At 40.4% G+C, this 17,793-nt stretch overlaps 1 protein-coding gene across 1 annotated transcript; it reads right to left on the reverse strand.

Annotated features, from left to right (window-relative positions):
* Positions 1 to 1,393: 1,393 nt before the first annotated feature.
* On the reverse strand, positions 1,394 to 16,762 carry LOC117386123 (basement membrane-specific heparan sulfate proteoglycan core protein-like). Its single transcript, XM_033983432.2, has 21 exons — positions 16,592 to 16,762; positions 14,864 to 14,896; positions 12,945 to 13,208; positions 12,611 to 12,868; positions 12,227 to 12,478; positions 11,357 to 11,608; positions 10,999 to 11,250; positions 10,678 to 10,923; positions 9,848 to 10,099; positions 9,500 to 9,763; positions 9,322 to 9,430; positions 4,768 to 4,874; positions 4,046 to 4,231; positions 3,411 to 3,674; positions 3,081 to 3,341; positions 2,383 to 2,496; positions 2,098 to 2,113; positions 1,961 to 2,022; positions 1,836 to 1,883; positions 1,733 to 1,763; positions 1,394 to 1,620 (listed from the first exon to the last, which is right to left on the reverse strand). The coding sequence occupies exons 1-21, from the start codon at positions 16,626 to 16,628 to the stop codon at positions 1,590 to 1,592; spliced, it is 3,339 nt and encodes a 1,112-aa protein (XP_033839323.2). The 5' UTR covers positions 16,629 to 16,762; the 3' UTR covers positions 1,394 to 1,589.
* Positions 16,763 to 17,793: the final 1,031 nt, after the last annotated feature.

Consider the following 17,793-nt stretch of genomic DNA (forward strand, 5'->3'; position numbering starts at 1 on the left):
GGACAGAATTTCTAGGCGCAGCCAGGGGTCGGAGGGGGTCTGGTTTGGGAACCACAGGATTTCATCTCTGCACAGGATCTGCAGCTCTGGGGCGGTTTGCAGCCGAGTGTGAAGTGGCTGGGATGAGAATCAGCTCCTCCAAATCCGAGGCCATGGTTCTCGACTGGAAAAAGGTGGTTTGCTCTCTCCGGGTGGGTGGTGAGTCTCTGCCCCAAGTGGAGGAGTTCAAGTATCTCGGGGTCTTGTTCACGAGTGAGGGAAGGATGGAGCGTGAGATTGACAGGTGGATCGGTGCAGCGTCTGCAGTGATGCGGTCGCTGTATCGGTCCGTTGTGGTGAAGAAGGAGCTGAGGCCAAAGGCGAAGCTCTAGATTTACCGGTCAATCTACGTTCCTACCCTGACCTATAGTCATGAGCTCTGGGTAATGACCAAAAGGACAAGATCGCGGATACAAGCGGCCGAAATGGACTTCCTCCGCAGAGTGGCCGGGCGCACCCTTAGGGATAGGGTGAGGAGCTCAGTCACACGGGAGGAGCTCGGAGTAGAGCCGCTGCTCCTACACGTCGAGAGGAACCAGCTGAGGTGGCTCGGGCATCTGCTCAGGATGCCTCCTGGACGCCTCCCTAGGGAGGTGTTCTGGGCATGTCCCACCGGAAGGAGGCCCCGGGGAAGACCCAGGACACGCTGGAGGGACTATGTCTCTCTGGCCTGGGAACGCCTTGGGGTCCCACCGGAGGAGCTGGAGAACGTGTCCGGGGTGAGGGAAGTTTGGGAGTCCCTGCTGAGACTGCTGCCCCCGCGACCCGGCCCCGGATAAGCGGAAGAAAATGGATGGATGGTCCTAATTAAATAAAAGTAAGAAAATGAGCTGTTACTGTCTGCAATCTTTATTTAATTTAAAAATAAAACAAAACATTATGTTGTTAGTTCCACATTAATATAAAACAAGTATTTGACACTTTGAGCTGCATTTTACAAAGAGATAACGATGAACTGAAAGAAAACAGGGAAGTCGACAGTCAAACCTTAAAAAGGCCACTGCCAAATTACATAAAAGTCATACTGCACATAATTACAAAAATGAACTAATTGTTGAACTTAAAATAATCCAACATAACATAAATATATGTACATTAGGTCCATACAGGTTTATCATCCCATTACAAAAGGAGCTTTGACTAAACAAACAAAAATGAATCATCATGTTTTTAAAAGATCTCAACATTTGTCACGTTCAGTCTGGTGAAGGCAGAGACTGGAAAAACATCACTGAAAAACACTTGCAGATTGAAATGTTACATGATATGGCATTAAACAAGATAATGTACAAGTCAGATCTGTGGAGAGGCGACCCCAGTGACACAAAGAATCTTTTTTTTTCAAGGTAGATAAACATGGACCTGAATAATCCAACATAGACACATTTGATATCAGAACAATCCAAACAAAGTAATAACATCTCCACGGAAACAAGCGAGAGACAGAACTCAACCAGAAAAGTTACACAGTGTAGCTTTAAGGCTGTGGTCCATTTGTATCATATGAAGTTTTTTACTGTGTGTTTTAGTTGTTGTCCAGAAAAACTCTTTCATCTCAGCTCAGGTCGTTTGGACAGACCTGGAGAAAAAGTGAAGTATTTGAATTAATTATTATTTATATATTTTAAACCTTTAAAATGTCTTAAGTTCTTGCATTAAAATGTAAAATCAGTAAAGTTAAATGCACCTGAGCGGTAAATTGCTGTAGTCCCCAAGCTGTTCATCTTAAAGTAAAACAAACATTACATTTACATACATTTAAATCTAAAAATAAAGACAGAAATAAAGTCATTTACCATCCCTGTTTCTTTTGTCTTTGATAGTTTCATACACACAAACGTCGCCTAAAATGCAGGAAACATTCAACGATTAGACTTTAGTTTAAAATATCTTAAAATGTGGTGTAATATTTTCATCTGACCATGGAGAAGAGATGAGTACAGTTGCTGCTGGTCGTCTTGTCCCGCCCCTGTTTCATTCTCACTATTGTTAAAATAAATAAATTAATAAAAAAGAAACTCTACACTTGAATTATGATGTACGAAGGACAAGACTGACCTGGACGAGCTTTGGCCTGAAAAACAAATACAAAATTATGATTCTGATAAAAACACAGACTTTACAACTCAGACTACATCAAGTCAGATAAAAGTGTTTAAATTAACTCAAAAACACATTTGACATTTACTTAATATCACATAGAACAAATGTGTCAGTGACATTTCAGCTTGTCTGTTTTCTCGTTTTAAACATTTCAAACCTTTTGACAGATTGTTTTTCTAATAACACTAAACAGTACAGATGTGGACCATGAAAATAACAGTTTGTGAAATGACTTTTTACCTTTATTTTTTATGTGGTGCCACAGAAGCAGCAGCAGAATGAGTAAAACCACTGCACACACAGGTCCAAGCGCCCACACCACAGGAAATGTCTCATTTATAGACACAGGAACAGCTGTAATCAACCAGTTATAGTCAATGTATATGTTTGTATCTTATATTCTACAGAAGACATATTATACACTTGTGTGCCATAGATTCCCTTTAAAATCAGCTATTTGTCAACTTGAGATGAATGATTCACGTTTTCTATCTTCAAAGAATCTCTTCATTTGGAAAACAATTATAAATCACTCCTTCCTTTCTAATGAGGCATTTAGACGTTGGAGCTCCCTCTGCTGTTAACAATGGGAATTAATAATGGGACAGTCAACAAATGAATCCTTACGCTACATGAATGCTATGCTAACAGAGCCATGCATTCATTAAGAAGACAATTTGAGCACAGAATGAGTCTGGAAATGGTTTATGGAAATAAAAACTGTAGGACTCTGGACTTTTACCTCTGTTGTAACAATGACAAAATGTGAACTGAGTATTTTTCAGGGCTCAGAGACTATGATAGATTAATGGATTAATGAACTAAGTAAAATACAACTACACTGCTCCAGGTACAAATTTGAAAAGACAACAACAATTTAAAAGATCAAAAAAGTCAATTTGACAAAATATGTGTCTTTAAAGAATAGTTTCACTGACTTTTAACCGACATCCAACTCTCTGGAGATATGACAGTCTTTGGTGTTGGCCGTAGTTTCCGTTGTCCCTCACATTTATAAAAGCCTTGGTCAGACCTGGACACTGCAGTGATGTTGAGCTCTGGTTCAGTCCCATTTTGAATCATTTTTCCATTTTTATAAAATTGAACTGAAGTAAAAGTCCCTGTGTTCAGTTTACAGCTGAGAGACACAGACTGTCCCTCAGTCACTGCACTCACTGGGCTCATAAGGATGATGTCCCCTGTGAAGTTAAACATGTCAAATACATAAAATACTTTAAAACACAACTTATACTTTATATCAAACTTACTGTGGACTGAGATGTTGACGGCATTGCTCATTTCTCCTGATCCAGACTCACACCAAAACACTGCACTGGTTTCCTCACGTAAACTAAACTCACATTTAGATTTAGTCCAATTACACTGTTGTGATAATCTGTGATCAGAAAACCTCCTCCAGACTGTGCTGTCTGCTCCAGTGGAGTTGAACCCACAACTCAGAGTGATGACATCATCAGTGAAGTGCTGTGCTCTGTCAGGACTGACCGAGAGAGACACTGGAGACTCAGCATCTGAGGAGCACAAGACCCAGGCTTAAGGAACACAGGCTTGAGTGAGTCAGGCTTTAGTGAGTCGGGCTTTAGTGAGTCAGACTAAAGTGAGTCAGGCTTTAGTGAGTCAGGCTGTAGTAAGTCAGGCTTTAGTGAGTCAGGCTTTAGTGAGTCAGACTAAAGTGAGTCAGGCTTTAGTGAGTCAGACTAAAGTGAGTCGGGCTTTAGCGAGTCGGGCTTTAGCGAGTCGGGCTTTAGCGAGTCGGGCTTTAGCGAGTCGGGCTTTAGCGAGTCAGACTTTAGCGAGTCAGACTTTAGTGAGTCGGGCTTTAGTGAGTCAGGCTTTAGTGAGTCAGGGTCAGAGGTCAGTGACATGAACATGTGGGACGTACCTCCAGACCAGACAAAGGCGGGGTCACTGTGTTCAGAGGAGAAGGCGGGACTTCCTCTTTCTGTTCGACACACAAACGCTGCTGAGTGTTTGAGGCCCTGGAGGATGAAGGAGTCCTGTTTAGAGCCGGCACTGGCCCCCGGGAGCCGCTCATATGTGTAAGACTCTGACTGAGTGATAGGTTCACCTTTTTAACCTATATTACAGTTCAAAAGAGAAGAGAAGACAAGAGAGATTATTTTGTCTCAATATTGAGGAGAAAGAGCGGGGAGGCAAAACCTTCAGTTTACAACCTCACTCCTTTCTGAAGTCTCCACCGTCTTTCTCCTCCTTTTATTTAGTTAGGGACCCTAGTTACAAATGCATTCTCAAGGGATGGGGGACATAGTTTACATAACAAAATAAAAACATATGATAAGATTCACAGAGAAATACATTTTGTTTTCGCATCTCCAAAGGTCATTCCCAAGATGTTTCTGTTTCACACATTCAGAGTGACCTTCTTCCCGTGGGATCCTGCAACTTTCAAAAGATAACTTCTGCAAGACTCAAGAACAAACATTAGTGCAGATTACATAGTTTACATAGTTGAAATTAATATAATGATTATAGTAACTACAGTTACAGTACAGTACCTACAGTACCTTTAAAATGAACAGTGAGATAACATCATATAACTTGAATATATATTTTGAATCCATCATTCCCTCCTGTTTATCGAACTGTGATTTGGAAGTGCTCCTTCAGGGTTCTCGTCATCACTGCCCTCCAATAGGTACATCTGCACCCCTTTGTCCTCAGGTGCGGGTGAGATGGCAGCGGTTATTAACCTATTGATCAGGGAACGAAGACAAGGAATACAACAGCATCCACACAAGGTTAAAATAGCTACAAACACAGCAATTGATACTAGGACCGATGAGACCAGTGCTCTGCAGCGCCCAAACCCCCTTAGCCAGTCATCCCAGAAGGGGGTACTCAACCCAGACTGCTCCTTTAAGCGTCTATTCATCGCACGCAGGCTGCCTATAGCTCTAGTCAGGCTTCCGTCTGCAGCGGTATTGTTAGGGATGACCACGCAACAGCTGGCCCCAATAACAGAACAAACTCCTCGTTCTGCCAGGAGCATGTCAACAGCTATGCGGCATAAGTGAGGTGGCGCTTAATTGCTCGTGCACTGCTTCAAACCCCTCCTGTGTGTAGTTTCCCAATTTTTGTAGTGGATGTAGTTGATTCTGTCTACGTTTTTTTATTGGGAGTGATTGGAATTATAGCGGCTATTAAAGGAATATTTTCAAATCCTGTGGCAGTTTGATTAGCTACTTTATATTTATCAGGAACCCCTCTGGGCACTCCAATCGCATGGTTTTCAGTAGATTGTTGTTCAATCAATGCTGTTAATTGTTTTTGTTCTATTGACATTACTTCTATAGGTATTATCAGATTAACTGGAGCGCATACTCCAGTAAATTCATTTGGCATATTTGCTCTAAGTATTTTCCCACTGGGTAGTGCTTTATTTGTAGTCAGATTTTTTTCACATAGATTTCCATCAATATTACCTAAAACATTTGTTACCGAATTTGAGCGTTGGATACAGGTGTAATTTCCTTTTGGCAATTTGGCCTCAAATATTGGTTTTTGTTTTTCAGGCCTAGTTAGTGCCTCTGGTGCTGTTTTAGTTAAGATATCCTCCACACATTGCACTGTTAATTCAGGAGGTGTTGGTACCATTCTCAAAAGCGGTCTGGGTCCCGTACAAGCAATACAGTCTTTATTAAAGTACTTTGATGCCTGTTCTATCATTGTTAGCCAATTGTTTCCAAAATCAGATACACCAGTTGCCATATTGAACACTTTATATTATTTATTGTTACCAGTAGATTGGATTCGGTTTTGGCTAAGGTTAGGAGCTCTGCCTGCCTACCTGCCGATATATTTGACCTATATGCTTTACCATCCCCACTGTTGATACATGTGAGACACCATGTGTCAAAATTGCTGCATATTTTAAAAGATTTTTTGGTAAAATAGGTTTTCCTTCTGGTAGTACTAATGTATGGAAAAGTATCACTAGTGTCTAATTTGGAGGAGTAAAATGCCACTGCTCTGAGCTTATCCCCATGTTTTTGTGTTAAAACTGACGTCATAAAATGACTTCTGTAAATGCTTTTTCACTCTCCTCTGTCCATTGTAGTTTGTCATGCATATTTATTGTCACATCATACATCATTTTACTCAATGGATGGGTGATTTCAGCATAATTAGCTATCCATTGTCTACAGTAATTAGTTAATCCTAGAAATGACATCATTTGTTTCTTTGTTTGAGGTTTTGGTGCTTTAAGTATAGCTTCTTTACGTCCTGCTATTATTGTACGGCCTCCAGCACTTAAACTATGTCCTAAATATTTCACTGTATTTTTGAAGCTTATTTTTACTCACTTTATGGCCATTTTCTATAGCATCAGGTTTTAATTTATACTGTTTCACACAAGGTCTGTATTATTCAGATTTGGGTCTAATTGTTACCGGTATTACCCCTTTAATCAGACCTACATCAGATGGCCCTTTTGACCACAAACACTGTGGTATGTCACTTAATATGGCCTCTTCCTCTTGTGTAAGTTCTAATGCATTTCAGGGAAACAGTTCTTCCTCGTCATTTGGGTGAATAACATATAAGTTGTTGTTGGTCTGAACTTCATCACGACCCAACAAATTTAACGGGCAGTCAGGGAAATACAATACAGCTAGTTTTATTGTCTTTCCCTTTGGATCTTGTATCATGACAGGTTTTGTCAGTGAAACATGTGTAACTTCCCCATTTGCTGCTCTCCCCACTGTGTATCATATGTGGGACTTTAGTTTTCATGGTGGTTTTGCACACACCAGTATCACTCAAGAAAGAAATTTGTACCCCATTAACTAGTAGATTTTGTTTGTTTTGTTTTCTTTTTGTTTTTGTTTGTTGTATCACACATCTGGACTATTGTATTTTTGTTAATGGTGTCTTATAAGCTGTGGAATTTAAGGGCTCGGCATTCTTTGTATGCAAGACACAATAATAAACAAACTAAAGTAGAACTAAACTAAAAAGTAGAGTAACTTTTGGTAAGGTGCGTCCGCACCCTAATGCAGCTTGTAAATCAACTAGTATTTTTCCTTCCTGTGGTTTTTTATCACTTTATCTGCATGCATTGCATGATCTACATATTGGTCTAGTGCCCCTGTAGCAAAATTTATATAATGCTTGTCAATCCAATTACGAATTCTTGTGGTAGAATTAGCGTGCAAAGCATTCTTTAATTGCTGTCTGTATGCACAATTTTCATTACCAGCTTCATCTTCTTTTTGTTTAGTTCTGTTTATTTTCATATAATTTGCTCTCCTAGTGAATCTATTTTGGATCCTTGTTTTTAATGCTGTCAACCTAACTAGGAGTTGTTTGTCATCATGGGACAGTATTTTTCACCTTTAGCTTTTGCCTCACTTCTAGTTTGTGTAGTTTTCATCTGGTGTAATAGCTCTGTTGCCTCTTGATACGGGTGATACGGAGGAGGGGGCACTTGCTGCTCCCCTCCCGCTACTGCTCCCTCTATCTCGGCTTGAGCCTGCTGTACTGGTGTTTCTGGCTGAGCCGCTATTACAGATTACAGTGGTGAAATCATCTTCCTCCTTTGTATTAAGCATAATTTGTTGCTTACGTTTTGCCTCTGGTTGGCCTTTTTCTCTGGCTTGTGCCAATTCCAACCATCTTTCCAAATGATAGTATAGTATAGTATAGTATAGATAGTATAGTAATGATAGATGGTTTACACATATCATATTCTTTATTTTTGCATTTTTCCTGTATTTTATTTTGGATTTTATTTTGGATTTTATTTTGGATTTTATTTTGGAGCTCCATTATTTTAGAAGATTTTAACTCGCCTTCAAATTTATATTTTGTTACCCACAAATCTAACTGTGTACATTTTTCAGGATATTTTGCGTGCACGGCTTTCTAGTCTTTTACTTTTGGTGTCAATTTTGTAGTTTTATTTCCCATTTTTATTTCCTCAAATTTAGTCCAGCTTTTAACTCCTAGGGAGGTCTCTATCGCTGGAATACAATAACAGGTTGGTACGAGTGATTAGTGTGGTATCTCTCACTTTAGCCTCAGCAGGCGGAGAGATCTTGCCTCTGCATCCACAGAAATACACCGTATTTCCCAACCTTTTTGGTATGAGATTCGTCACCTAGTGGTTCAGAATCTCCACTCACACGTCTCTCTCTCACACACACCCTTGCTTTTTATTCCACGGTTTTGTACCAGCCAGTAAAATATCACTATTTTACCCGGTAACGGGACTCCGCATCCGTCCCTCTTATCACGGTTTTGTACCAGCCAGTAAAATATCACTATTTTACCCGGTAACGGGACTCCGTATCCGTCCCTAGTACTACTACTACTATTAGTATTAGTAGGTTTTAGTACCTAATTGGAGCCTAGGATAATTAGGGTTTTTTCTACGCGCATGACCCCCAGTCATACCGTTTTTTTAAAGCAAGACTTACTCACTCGTCTCGTCTCTCTCCCTCGGTATCCCGTCAACCTTTAGACTCCAAAAGATATCGAAGAGACCAGTCCTGGAAAAGGTCTCATATGCTGTGGCCACAGTCTCTCCTGGGTCTCCGACATCCGCTGGAGTCCTCCAGTATATTGGGATCCGGCTCGAAGGACCAAGTTGATAGGTTCACCTTTTTAACCTATATTACAGTTCAAAAGAGAAGAGAAGACAAGAGAGATTATTTTGTCTCAATATTGAGGAGAAAGAGCGGGGAGGCAAAACCTTCAGTTTACAACCTCACTCCTTTCTGAAGTCTCCACCGTCTTTCTCCTCCTTTTATTTAGTTAGGGACCCTAGTTACAAATGCATTCTCAAGGGATGGGGGACATAGTTTACATAACAAAATAAAAACATATGATAAGATTCACAGAGAAATACATTTTGTTTTCGCATCTCCAAAGGTCATTCCCAAGATGTTTCTGTTTCACACATTCAGAGTGACCTTCTTCCCGTGGGATCCTGCAACTTTCAAAAGATAACTTCTGCAAGACTCAAGAACAAACATTAGTGCAGATTACATAGTTTACATAGTTGAAATTAATATAATGATTATAGTAACTACAGTTACAGTACAGTACCTACAGTACCTTTAAAATGAACAGTGAGATAACATCATATAACTTGAATATATATTTTGAATCCATCACTGAGGAACAGCCCTGTACCAGTGAAAGCTCCATCCTGCAGAGGGCCCTGTCACAGCACAGCTCAGAGAGACAGAGGCCCCAGGACTGAGCCAGGACACAGACGCTGACAGGACAGGACGGGGGGCTCCTGAGGAGTGGATGTTATATTTAGATCATCACAGACGATGTCATTGTGTCATATTAAATATAAACTTACTGTCAGACACATTTAGTGTGAGGGGGCGGCTCCACTCAGTGACTGTGTGTGGCAGGACTCCTCTGCAGCTGTAGGGCCCTCTGTCCTTCACTGCTGCTCTTCTTATGGTCATTTCTCTTTGTTTGTGCTTCAGGCTCTGTCCAGATCTCCTCCATTCAAACGTCCACTCAGCGTCTGCTCCGTGAGCGTTACAGGTGAGAGAGAGCTGCTCTCCAGAGAACAGCTGAGACCAGGGGGGGTCCACAGAGACAGAGGGGCTGGGGACTGGACACACAGATCACCACATAAAAGAACATGTACAGCACATACACATGGAAGTATAAGACACGTGTTAAGAGTCAAACTGACCAGTGGCTCTGAGTCTGAACTTCAGGCTGTGCTCAGTGAAGTAGGGAGGGCGCCCTCTGCTGGCTCTGCACTGGTACTCCCCTCCCTCTGACACTGAGACCTGTGCCTCAGATGAAGACTGTTTAAAGAGCTGCTCATTTCTGCTCCAGTCATATTTCCACCCAGAGGAAGGTGGAGAGACAGAGCAGAGCAGCTCCACACTGCCCCCTGTTGGCACCTCTGAGGCTCCACTCACTGTGAGCTGAGGTTTGTCTGTAGAAAACATAATTACATCAAAACATGAACTTCACACATTAAAGGCTCATATTATGTATATTTATATGTTCTAATGTTATTTCCTCATCATAAACAGAACTGGAGTTGTGTTTTGTTTCATTCACAGATGCTGAACACATGAACCCTGGACATTTAGGCTGAGTTCTTTTCTCTAACTGAAAACACTCCACCTTGTGATGTCACCATGTGGTAAAACAGGGAGAGCTCCACCATGTTTTTAAAATCCACACACCTTCATTTGGATAATATCGGCCCTGAAAGTTCCAATCTCAACTAAATAAGAGGTCAAATGTAGCTGTTGATTTGAAAATTAGACCTTCAAAACATCACAAGGTGGAACAGAGCATTTTTGGAGATGTAACAGACTAATAATAATAATAAAGTGTGACTCAAACATGTGTGAATGAAACAAAACACAACTTCAGGTCTGTTTTTGAGGGGGAAGAACATTATAACATGGCTTAAATTTCACAAGTCGAGATAAATTTGCGTAATATGGGACTTTAAAAACATGGAGGACAAACCCACAGTTTGTACAGTAAAAGTGCACATACTGAGTATAGTTACAGTAGTTCTGCTCCACACAGTGGTGAGGTGTGGGCCTCTCTGGGCTCTGCAGCTGTAGGCTCCTGTGTCAGACTCAGTCACTCTGGACACTCTGTATTCTCTGGTTGTTGGAGGTGGGTTCAGTCTGTTCCTGCTCCAGTGATAGGTCCACTCTGTGTCTGCTCCCTCCACCTCACAGATCAGACTCAGACTCTCTCCCACAAATAACTTAGACCAGTTTGGCGTCAGAGACACTGTGTAAAATAGAAATACTTCAAATACAGAAGGAGACTCTGATGCTGACCACAGGGCCAGAGAACAGGACTCACCAGTTTGTCTGACAGTGACTTCAGGACTTTGAGGTGTGAGGATGAACTGGTCCTGTCCTCTGCAGCTGTACTCTCCTCCTCTGGAGACACGGACTCTCTGTGAGGTCTCAGGTAATGTGTCAGTTTGAGAATAACTACGTCTGAACCATCTGTATCCCCCTGTAAACCCCTCTATGTCACAGCTCAGAGTCACACTGCCCCCTACTGGAATAACTGAGGGCCATGGTCTCACAGTGACAGTGCGTTGTGTTTCTGCAAAGAAGGAAAAGAGAAGGTAAAATGTTCAGACATAAATCCATAATAGAATATTAACTGTGCAGACCAGGGTAAATGTGGTTCAGTTGTGTTAAATACTGACGTGTTACTGTGAGTCTCCAGGGGTGTGACTGTACTTCCTCATTGATCCCACAGGAGTACTGACCCTCGTCTGATTCTGACACTGTGATCTTCAGTTGGACTGTTGTTGTAGATTTGTGCTGAGGCTGATGTTGAACAGGTGATCCATTTTTGAAGAAGAGTAACTGTCTCTGAGCAGGACCAGAACAGACCAGAGTCACTGAGTCTCCCCGATACACAGCCTGGACTGGAGTCTGCAGGTTCATACTGGCATCTGTGCAACAGGGGGCGATAGTGAGAAAACACTTTTAAATCACTTATTCTTTTTGACAAATGCCATAACTTTAACAACATATTTTATATCATTATTGACAATATCTAAAAGGAAAAAGCTAAAAAATCACCACTTTTATGATGTGAAAGTGCAAAGAGCTCCAAAAACACAACCCAAAAGAAAAATAATCTGACTTGGCGACTCTGTCCAGGAGCAGGGTGTAAACAGGCTGTTGTGGAGGCTGAACCCTGCAAAGCCCCTGGCCGTGATGGTGTCTCCTCTCCACCCTGAGACACTGTGCAGATGAGCTCACTCCCGTCTTCACAGACATCTTTAACTCCTCCCTGGAGTCATGTCCCTGTTTCAACTCATCCATCATTGTTCCTGTCCCCAAGAAGCTCAGATCACTGGACTCAAAGACGACAGGCCTGAGGCCTGACGTCTGTGGTCCCCCCACCCACATTCAACATTAAAACACCAATAGTGTAAAGTGCATTTAAACTGACACTGGATCAACAGACAAAAACACAAATGGTGCAATGCTGGATGCTCCTTTAGCGACATCTTCATTCACCTGCTCCTTTGTAAAGTCACAGTGTAAACAGAACACAGACTCACTGAGTACAGTGACAGTGGTGGTGCTGCTCCACACAGTGGTGAGGTGTGGGCCTCTCTGGGCTCTGCAGCTGTAGGCTCCTGTGTCAGACTCAGTCACTCTGGACACTCTGTATTCTCTGGTTGTTGGAGGTGGGTTCAGTCTGTTCCTGCTCCAGTGATAGGTCCACTCTGTGTCTGCTCCCTCCACCTCACAGATCAGACTCAGACTCTCTCCCACAAATACATCCAACTGACCCGGACTCACAGTGGGGACTAGAAGATTCAGAGAAAAAACATATTAAACTTGTTCAGTTTGTGACAGAAAGATGATAATAAAACATGTAAATGTCAAACTGAAGGAGAGAGATGCATAAAGGTAATGTGTTCTTTATATTCTGTACTCACCAGTGTTCACAACAGTGACGTCATTACTTTGTTCTGTGGTGATATGATTGTTCCACCCTCCGCACAAGTACACTCCATGAGAGACACTCAGAGTTTGTTCAACATTTAAAAGATCTTTCCAACCAAATCTAGGGTCGGTTTCTCGTCTGACCCACTGGAGTGTTTCATTCCACTCCTCTACATCACAGCTCAGTGTCACACTGCCCCCTACTGGTATTTCTGTGTTTGACACAGTCAGTTCAACTCTGCGGGTACTTTCTGTGAACAAACAGGAATAAATACATAAAACGTCTGATGTGTGTTTTATTCAGGGAGGATCATGTGCTCAGCCTACCTGTCACTTTCAGTTCTTTCTCAGGGGATTGTGTTTCCTCACTGGCCCCACACGAATACAAACCCCCATCTGATTGTGACACTGAATAAATGTTCAGATATGAAATGCCTGAATAATAGTACAGCACATGTTGTGAGTCCTTTTGTACGAGTTTCCCATCTTTGTAAAACTTCAGTACTTTTTCTCCATGACCTCTGCACTTCAGATCCACTGTTTCCCTCAGATACACAGACTGTTGAGTGACATCTAGAGTCGCCCTGTCACCTGTAACTGAACAAAAGAGAGTCCCAGCATGAACAGACACATGGAAAAAGATCAATATTTTATGATGGTACATAACTCTAGACACAGATGTACTGTACATTACCGTATTTTCCGCACTATAAGGCGCACCTAAAAGCCTTTAATTTTCTCAAAAACCCACAGTGCGCCTTATAATCCGATGCGCCTTATATATGGATCAATATTGGTCAATTATGACACCCGTAGTCAGGAGCCGTCACTGAAGTAATAGCGGTAATAACCCTTTAAGGACTGAGCACACTGTGGGCCAGTATAGCTCACCTAGACCTAGACTTTTATTCTTTTTTAGCCATAAAAATCATGTTAAACGAAGTATCAGCATTTGCTGCATTTTTTCCACACAACTACTTCTATTTTACACATCCATCCGTATTTTGTCTTTTACGCGTCGAATAAATGACTGACGAATGAGAGCGCGGGGCTGCGGAGATTTTCCCACCTTTGAGGGACAACAGAGGCAGATTACCGTAATGACGGTAAAATATTTAGATAGCCCCGTGTCTCCGCTTTGAGATGCCGTTTGAATTTACATGAGAGCACGACCGGGCGCGGAGTTACGCTGCTGGAAAGTCTGCAACCGCGAGTCTAACGGCGACGATAGGATCCGACGTTAAAGGGATAACGGGGAGACAGCGCCGTGCGATATACGCCACAATCTGCCAATGGATCGCGGATGCCTGGGCTGATATATCAGTCTCAACTGTGGTCCGAGTTTCACGAAGGCAGGAATTGTCACTGAACTGTTAAGACAACAGCAGCAACACGGATAATGGCGATTTTGACAAGACAGAATCGAGCACTTTGAATGAGCTCGACCAACTGTTCAACTCAGACACTGAAGAGGAAGAAATCGAGGGATTCGTGAATGAGGAATGAACTGAAAAAGTGAGGCTTTACATGTTTCTTTCACGTGTTTACAACTAAACAAGGCTGGAGATATTGTGAATATGGACATTAACGTTTGAACAACGTTGAGTTATTGTTATTACGTTGCACTATTTCGAGAGTTACTATATTGTGATGCATTAACTTGTTTTGTGAGTTTGACTGACTTATCTGACTGTTTTGTTGACATTCCCTTTAGCGCAGCTCCATCTCGTGGATGCGTAACACAACTCCAGCTACTACAGTAGTTTATATTCTATGCGCCTTATAATGCGGTGCGCCCTATATATGAAATTTGTTTTAAAATAGGCCATTCATTGAAGGTGCGCCTTATATTCCGATGCGCCTTATAGTGCGGAAAATACGGTACATTTAAAACAAAAGCTTCAGTTGGTTATCTTTTATTAGCATATTGTTAGAACAAGAACAAGGTTATTTTTGGGACGATAAAACGATAGCTGGTTTGTTCTAATTAATAATTTGAACAACAGTTTGTCTAGACTCTAGATGAGATGTACACTAATGAAGTATTTAATCACAATGCATCTTCAAAGACTAAAAGGATTTAAAAAGATATATACACATTACAACATTCCCCATGGAATAGTTTTTATGAACCAACCAGCCCACTACATTTAAAGTTTAATTTGAAATCATCATAAGCATGAAATGAATCACTTCAAGAACTATAGAGCATAGTCACCAAGTCCACATTAAATAGAGTTTATTACCTGTTGTCTGTTTGCAGACGGCGACACAAAACACTGGAATAAAAACATATAATGCCACATAAATCAGAGTTCATAATATTGGGAGATTGTAATATAGATTGTTGATGACAAAGTTTGATTTCTCACAGATTATTATTATTAGACAAGAAATACAAAATCTATTAAGACTGAGACTTAATAAATAATTATTTGAAATAATAATTGATGTCATGTAATTTTCTGACTAGATTTTGACTGGATCATAATTTAACTTTAATAGTGAGAAAACTAACCTAAAGGACATTATAAAAGCCCCAAATCTAAAAGTAAAAAGTGACATTTCCAAGTTAGACAGTGACTTAAAACAAATTGGAGCAACATAATGGAAGACAATGAAGTTGATAGAAGTTATCGGCACATCATGAGGATAATTGAAGAGACTGTGAGCAAATATAAAAATAAAGAAAACACAAATCCCTTAGATTAGAAAACCTGTTAAAAAAACTTGTGAAGCAACAAGACCTTTTTTTTTTTTTTTTTTGACAATTACAGAGGCCAGAGGAAATGTACCTATAATGTGGGAAACGATAAAAAACTTTAAAAAAAAAAAAAAAAAAAAAATCAAAAGTAGAACACAGTCCCAAGAACTTAAAACTGGAGAAAAATATTGGAAATAAAAGTAAACAGCTCAAAAACTTAATAGTTATTTTGTTACATCGATAAATTGTCTAATAGTTTTATTTGAGTCTTTGATCTACACCATGATGTCCTCATACCACTCCTTTCCACACTTTATGTCAATATATGCAGACGGTGCAGTTGTGTATGTGTGTGGCAAATCTATGGAAGCCATTACTGCTTCAACACCATCTAGAAACTGTAGCAGTCTGGTTTCAAAACTCTGGACTTAATCTTAATGTCAGTAAAACAGTGTCAGTTTGCTTCTCTTCTAGAGCACGTCCTGTTGAGGATCTGCATCTGACAAGTGGACAAGATGTCAAAAAAGTGAAAGGACAAATATCTGGGCCTTATCCTGGACTCACATGTATTATTTGAAAGTCATGTTAAAAAGGTTCTAAGAACAAAATCTAACTTGCACAGCTTCAAAATGATCAGAGACTGTTTGCCATCCCATGATGCAAATGTTTTAATGCAGTGATATTTTTCCCAGGTCAGTTATTTGTTTCAGCTGCTGGTCACAGGAAACAGCATCGACAATGAAGCCACTAAGAATGATTTACAACAAGGCCATCAAAATATTAGACGAAATAACCTATTAGAACAAACCATTGCCACTGCAGAGATTACACTTTGTTGGGTTTGAAAAGTGTATTAGATTTTGTCATTTAAAACTGATGTATAAATGTTTGCACAGTAGAGTTCCAGATGCCTTCAGTAACCTCAGAGTCACTGGGAATGACTAGAGTTTAAACACGTTAAAGAGGAGTTAGACATGTCATCACTGACAAACCTAACCTGCATTTGTCTTTGTACATTGTTAAATTATAAAGTGAACCCTGTGTGTTTGTTTTTGTTAAAACTCTTCTAGGGACGGACACTGCAAATCAGTCTTGGCTATAAATGTTGTAGTATGTTACACATCTAATGTACATACTTGTCCCTGTCAAATAAATAAATAAAAACACGTGTATTACTGTGTACATGAATCTAGATGACATTAATGCACACATTAATCTACATTAATGTAGTGACCCAGGTCTAAACTCTGACCCAAAGTGTAGTACTCACAGATGGACCGCAGTGTCCAGAGCAGAGAGGCTCCCATCCTCAGAGTCTGAACAGGCTCAAACTAAACACACAACTAAACACACTTTTGATAAAGGCTCCGTTTATGCACTTCATGATGTTTAACTGGACTGTGTCAATGTGTTTCCTTCCTTTTCACACCACACACAAAATTAGAAAACACATAACCAAGGAAACACATAAACAAGGAAACACATAAACAAGGAAACAAGTACAAAGGGCGATATAATCTAACATGACTTTAGTTGTTTTCAGACGTTCAGCAGTGATCATCAATACATCAGATTAAATGTGCCCACATGTGTGAGACTACTCTACAAGAGTAAAAATCACAAAGGATTCAATGTGATGATCTAGAAATAAAATAAAAATCACAATTATTTAGAATTATCATTGTTTGTTCACAAAATCATTTGACAGTGTAGTGCATGTTGATAATATTGATACTTTATAGTGACAGAGAAGTGCCATTTATTTAAGATCTTTCTAAAAAATGAAAAAAAAAACCCTGATCATCTGCAGTGTCAGAAAATACAACTTTAACAGTAACATTTGATATAACAGCTGCAGTTGAGTGTATAAAGTTTTGTTAATATTTGAGTGAGCAGTAGTTTGGCTGTAGCATTACTGTGATATTAAATGTCTGTGTGTGAGTGGACTGTGTGATCTCATACGTGTTAAAACGGCTGTGGTGAAGCCATGAACTTTACTCAGGAAGATGTGGTTCACTCTTGAGTGAATTTCCTCTTTGCTCCTCGGCCTTTACACCTCACATTAGTCCTGTATCAGCAAATTAAAGTGGCTATGTAACTTTAAAGATGGTGTTGCATTGCCTTGAATCTTCCACAAGACAGTAAACTTATCAATCTTGTAACAATTCAAGTCGTTTTACATCAAAAAACAAAAAGGAAAAAACAAAACAATAGAGTAACATGCATTCTTACAGTGAGAATGCTGCCTGTCTTCATGGGGATACACGTTTAATGTAATTCTGTGTGTGGTATACAGCTGGGATGTGGGATATAGCAAGGGTAGTTGGGGGGCCAAAAAAATGAACATTTATTGAAAATACAAGAAAACTGAAGATGTAAAGGACTGCTGGTATAAAAATGAACTGGGCAAACACAAGCTATACATTTAGAAATTGTGCAACACATTTAAAAATTAAGAATTATGATGTAAAG

Source organism: Periophthalmus magnuspinnatus, chromosome 18 (assembly GCF_009829125.3).
Source record: "Periophthalmus magnuspinnatus isolate fPerMag1 chromosome 18, fPerMag1.2.pri, whole genome shotgun sequence".
NCBI lineage: Eukaryota > Metazoa > Chordata > Actinopteri > Gobiiformes > Gobiidae > Periophthalmus > Periophthalmus magnuspinnatus.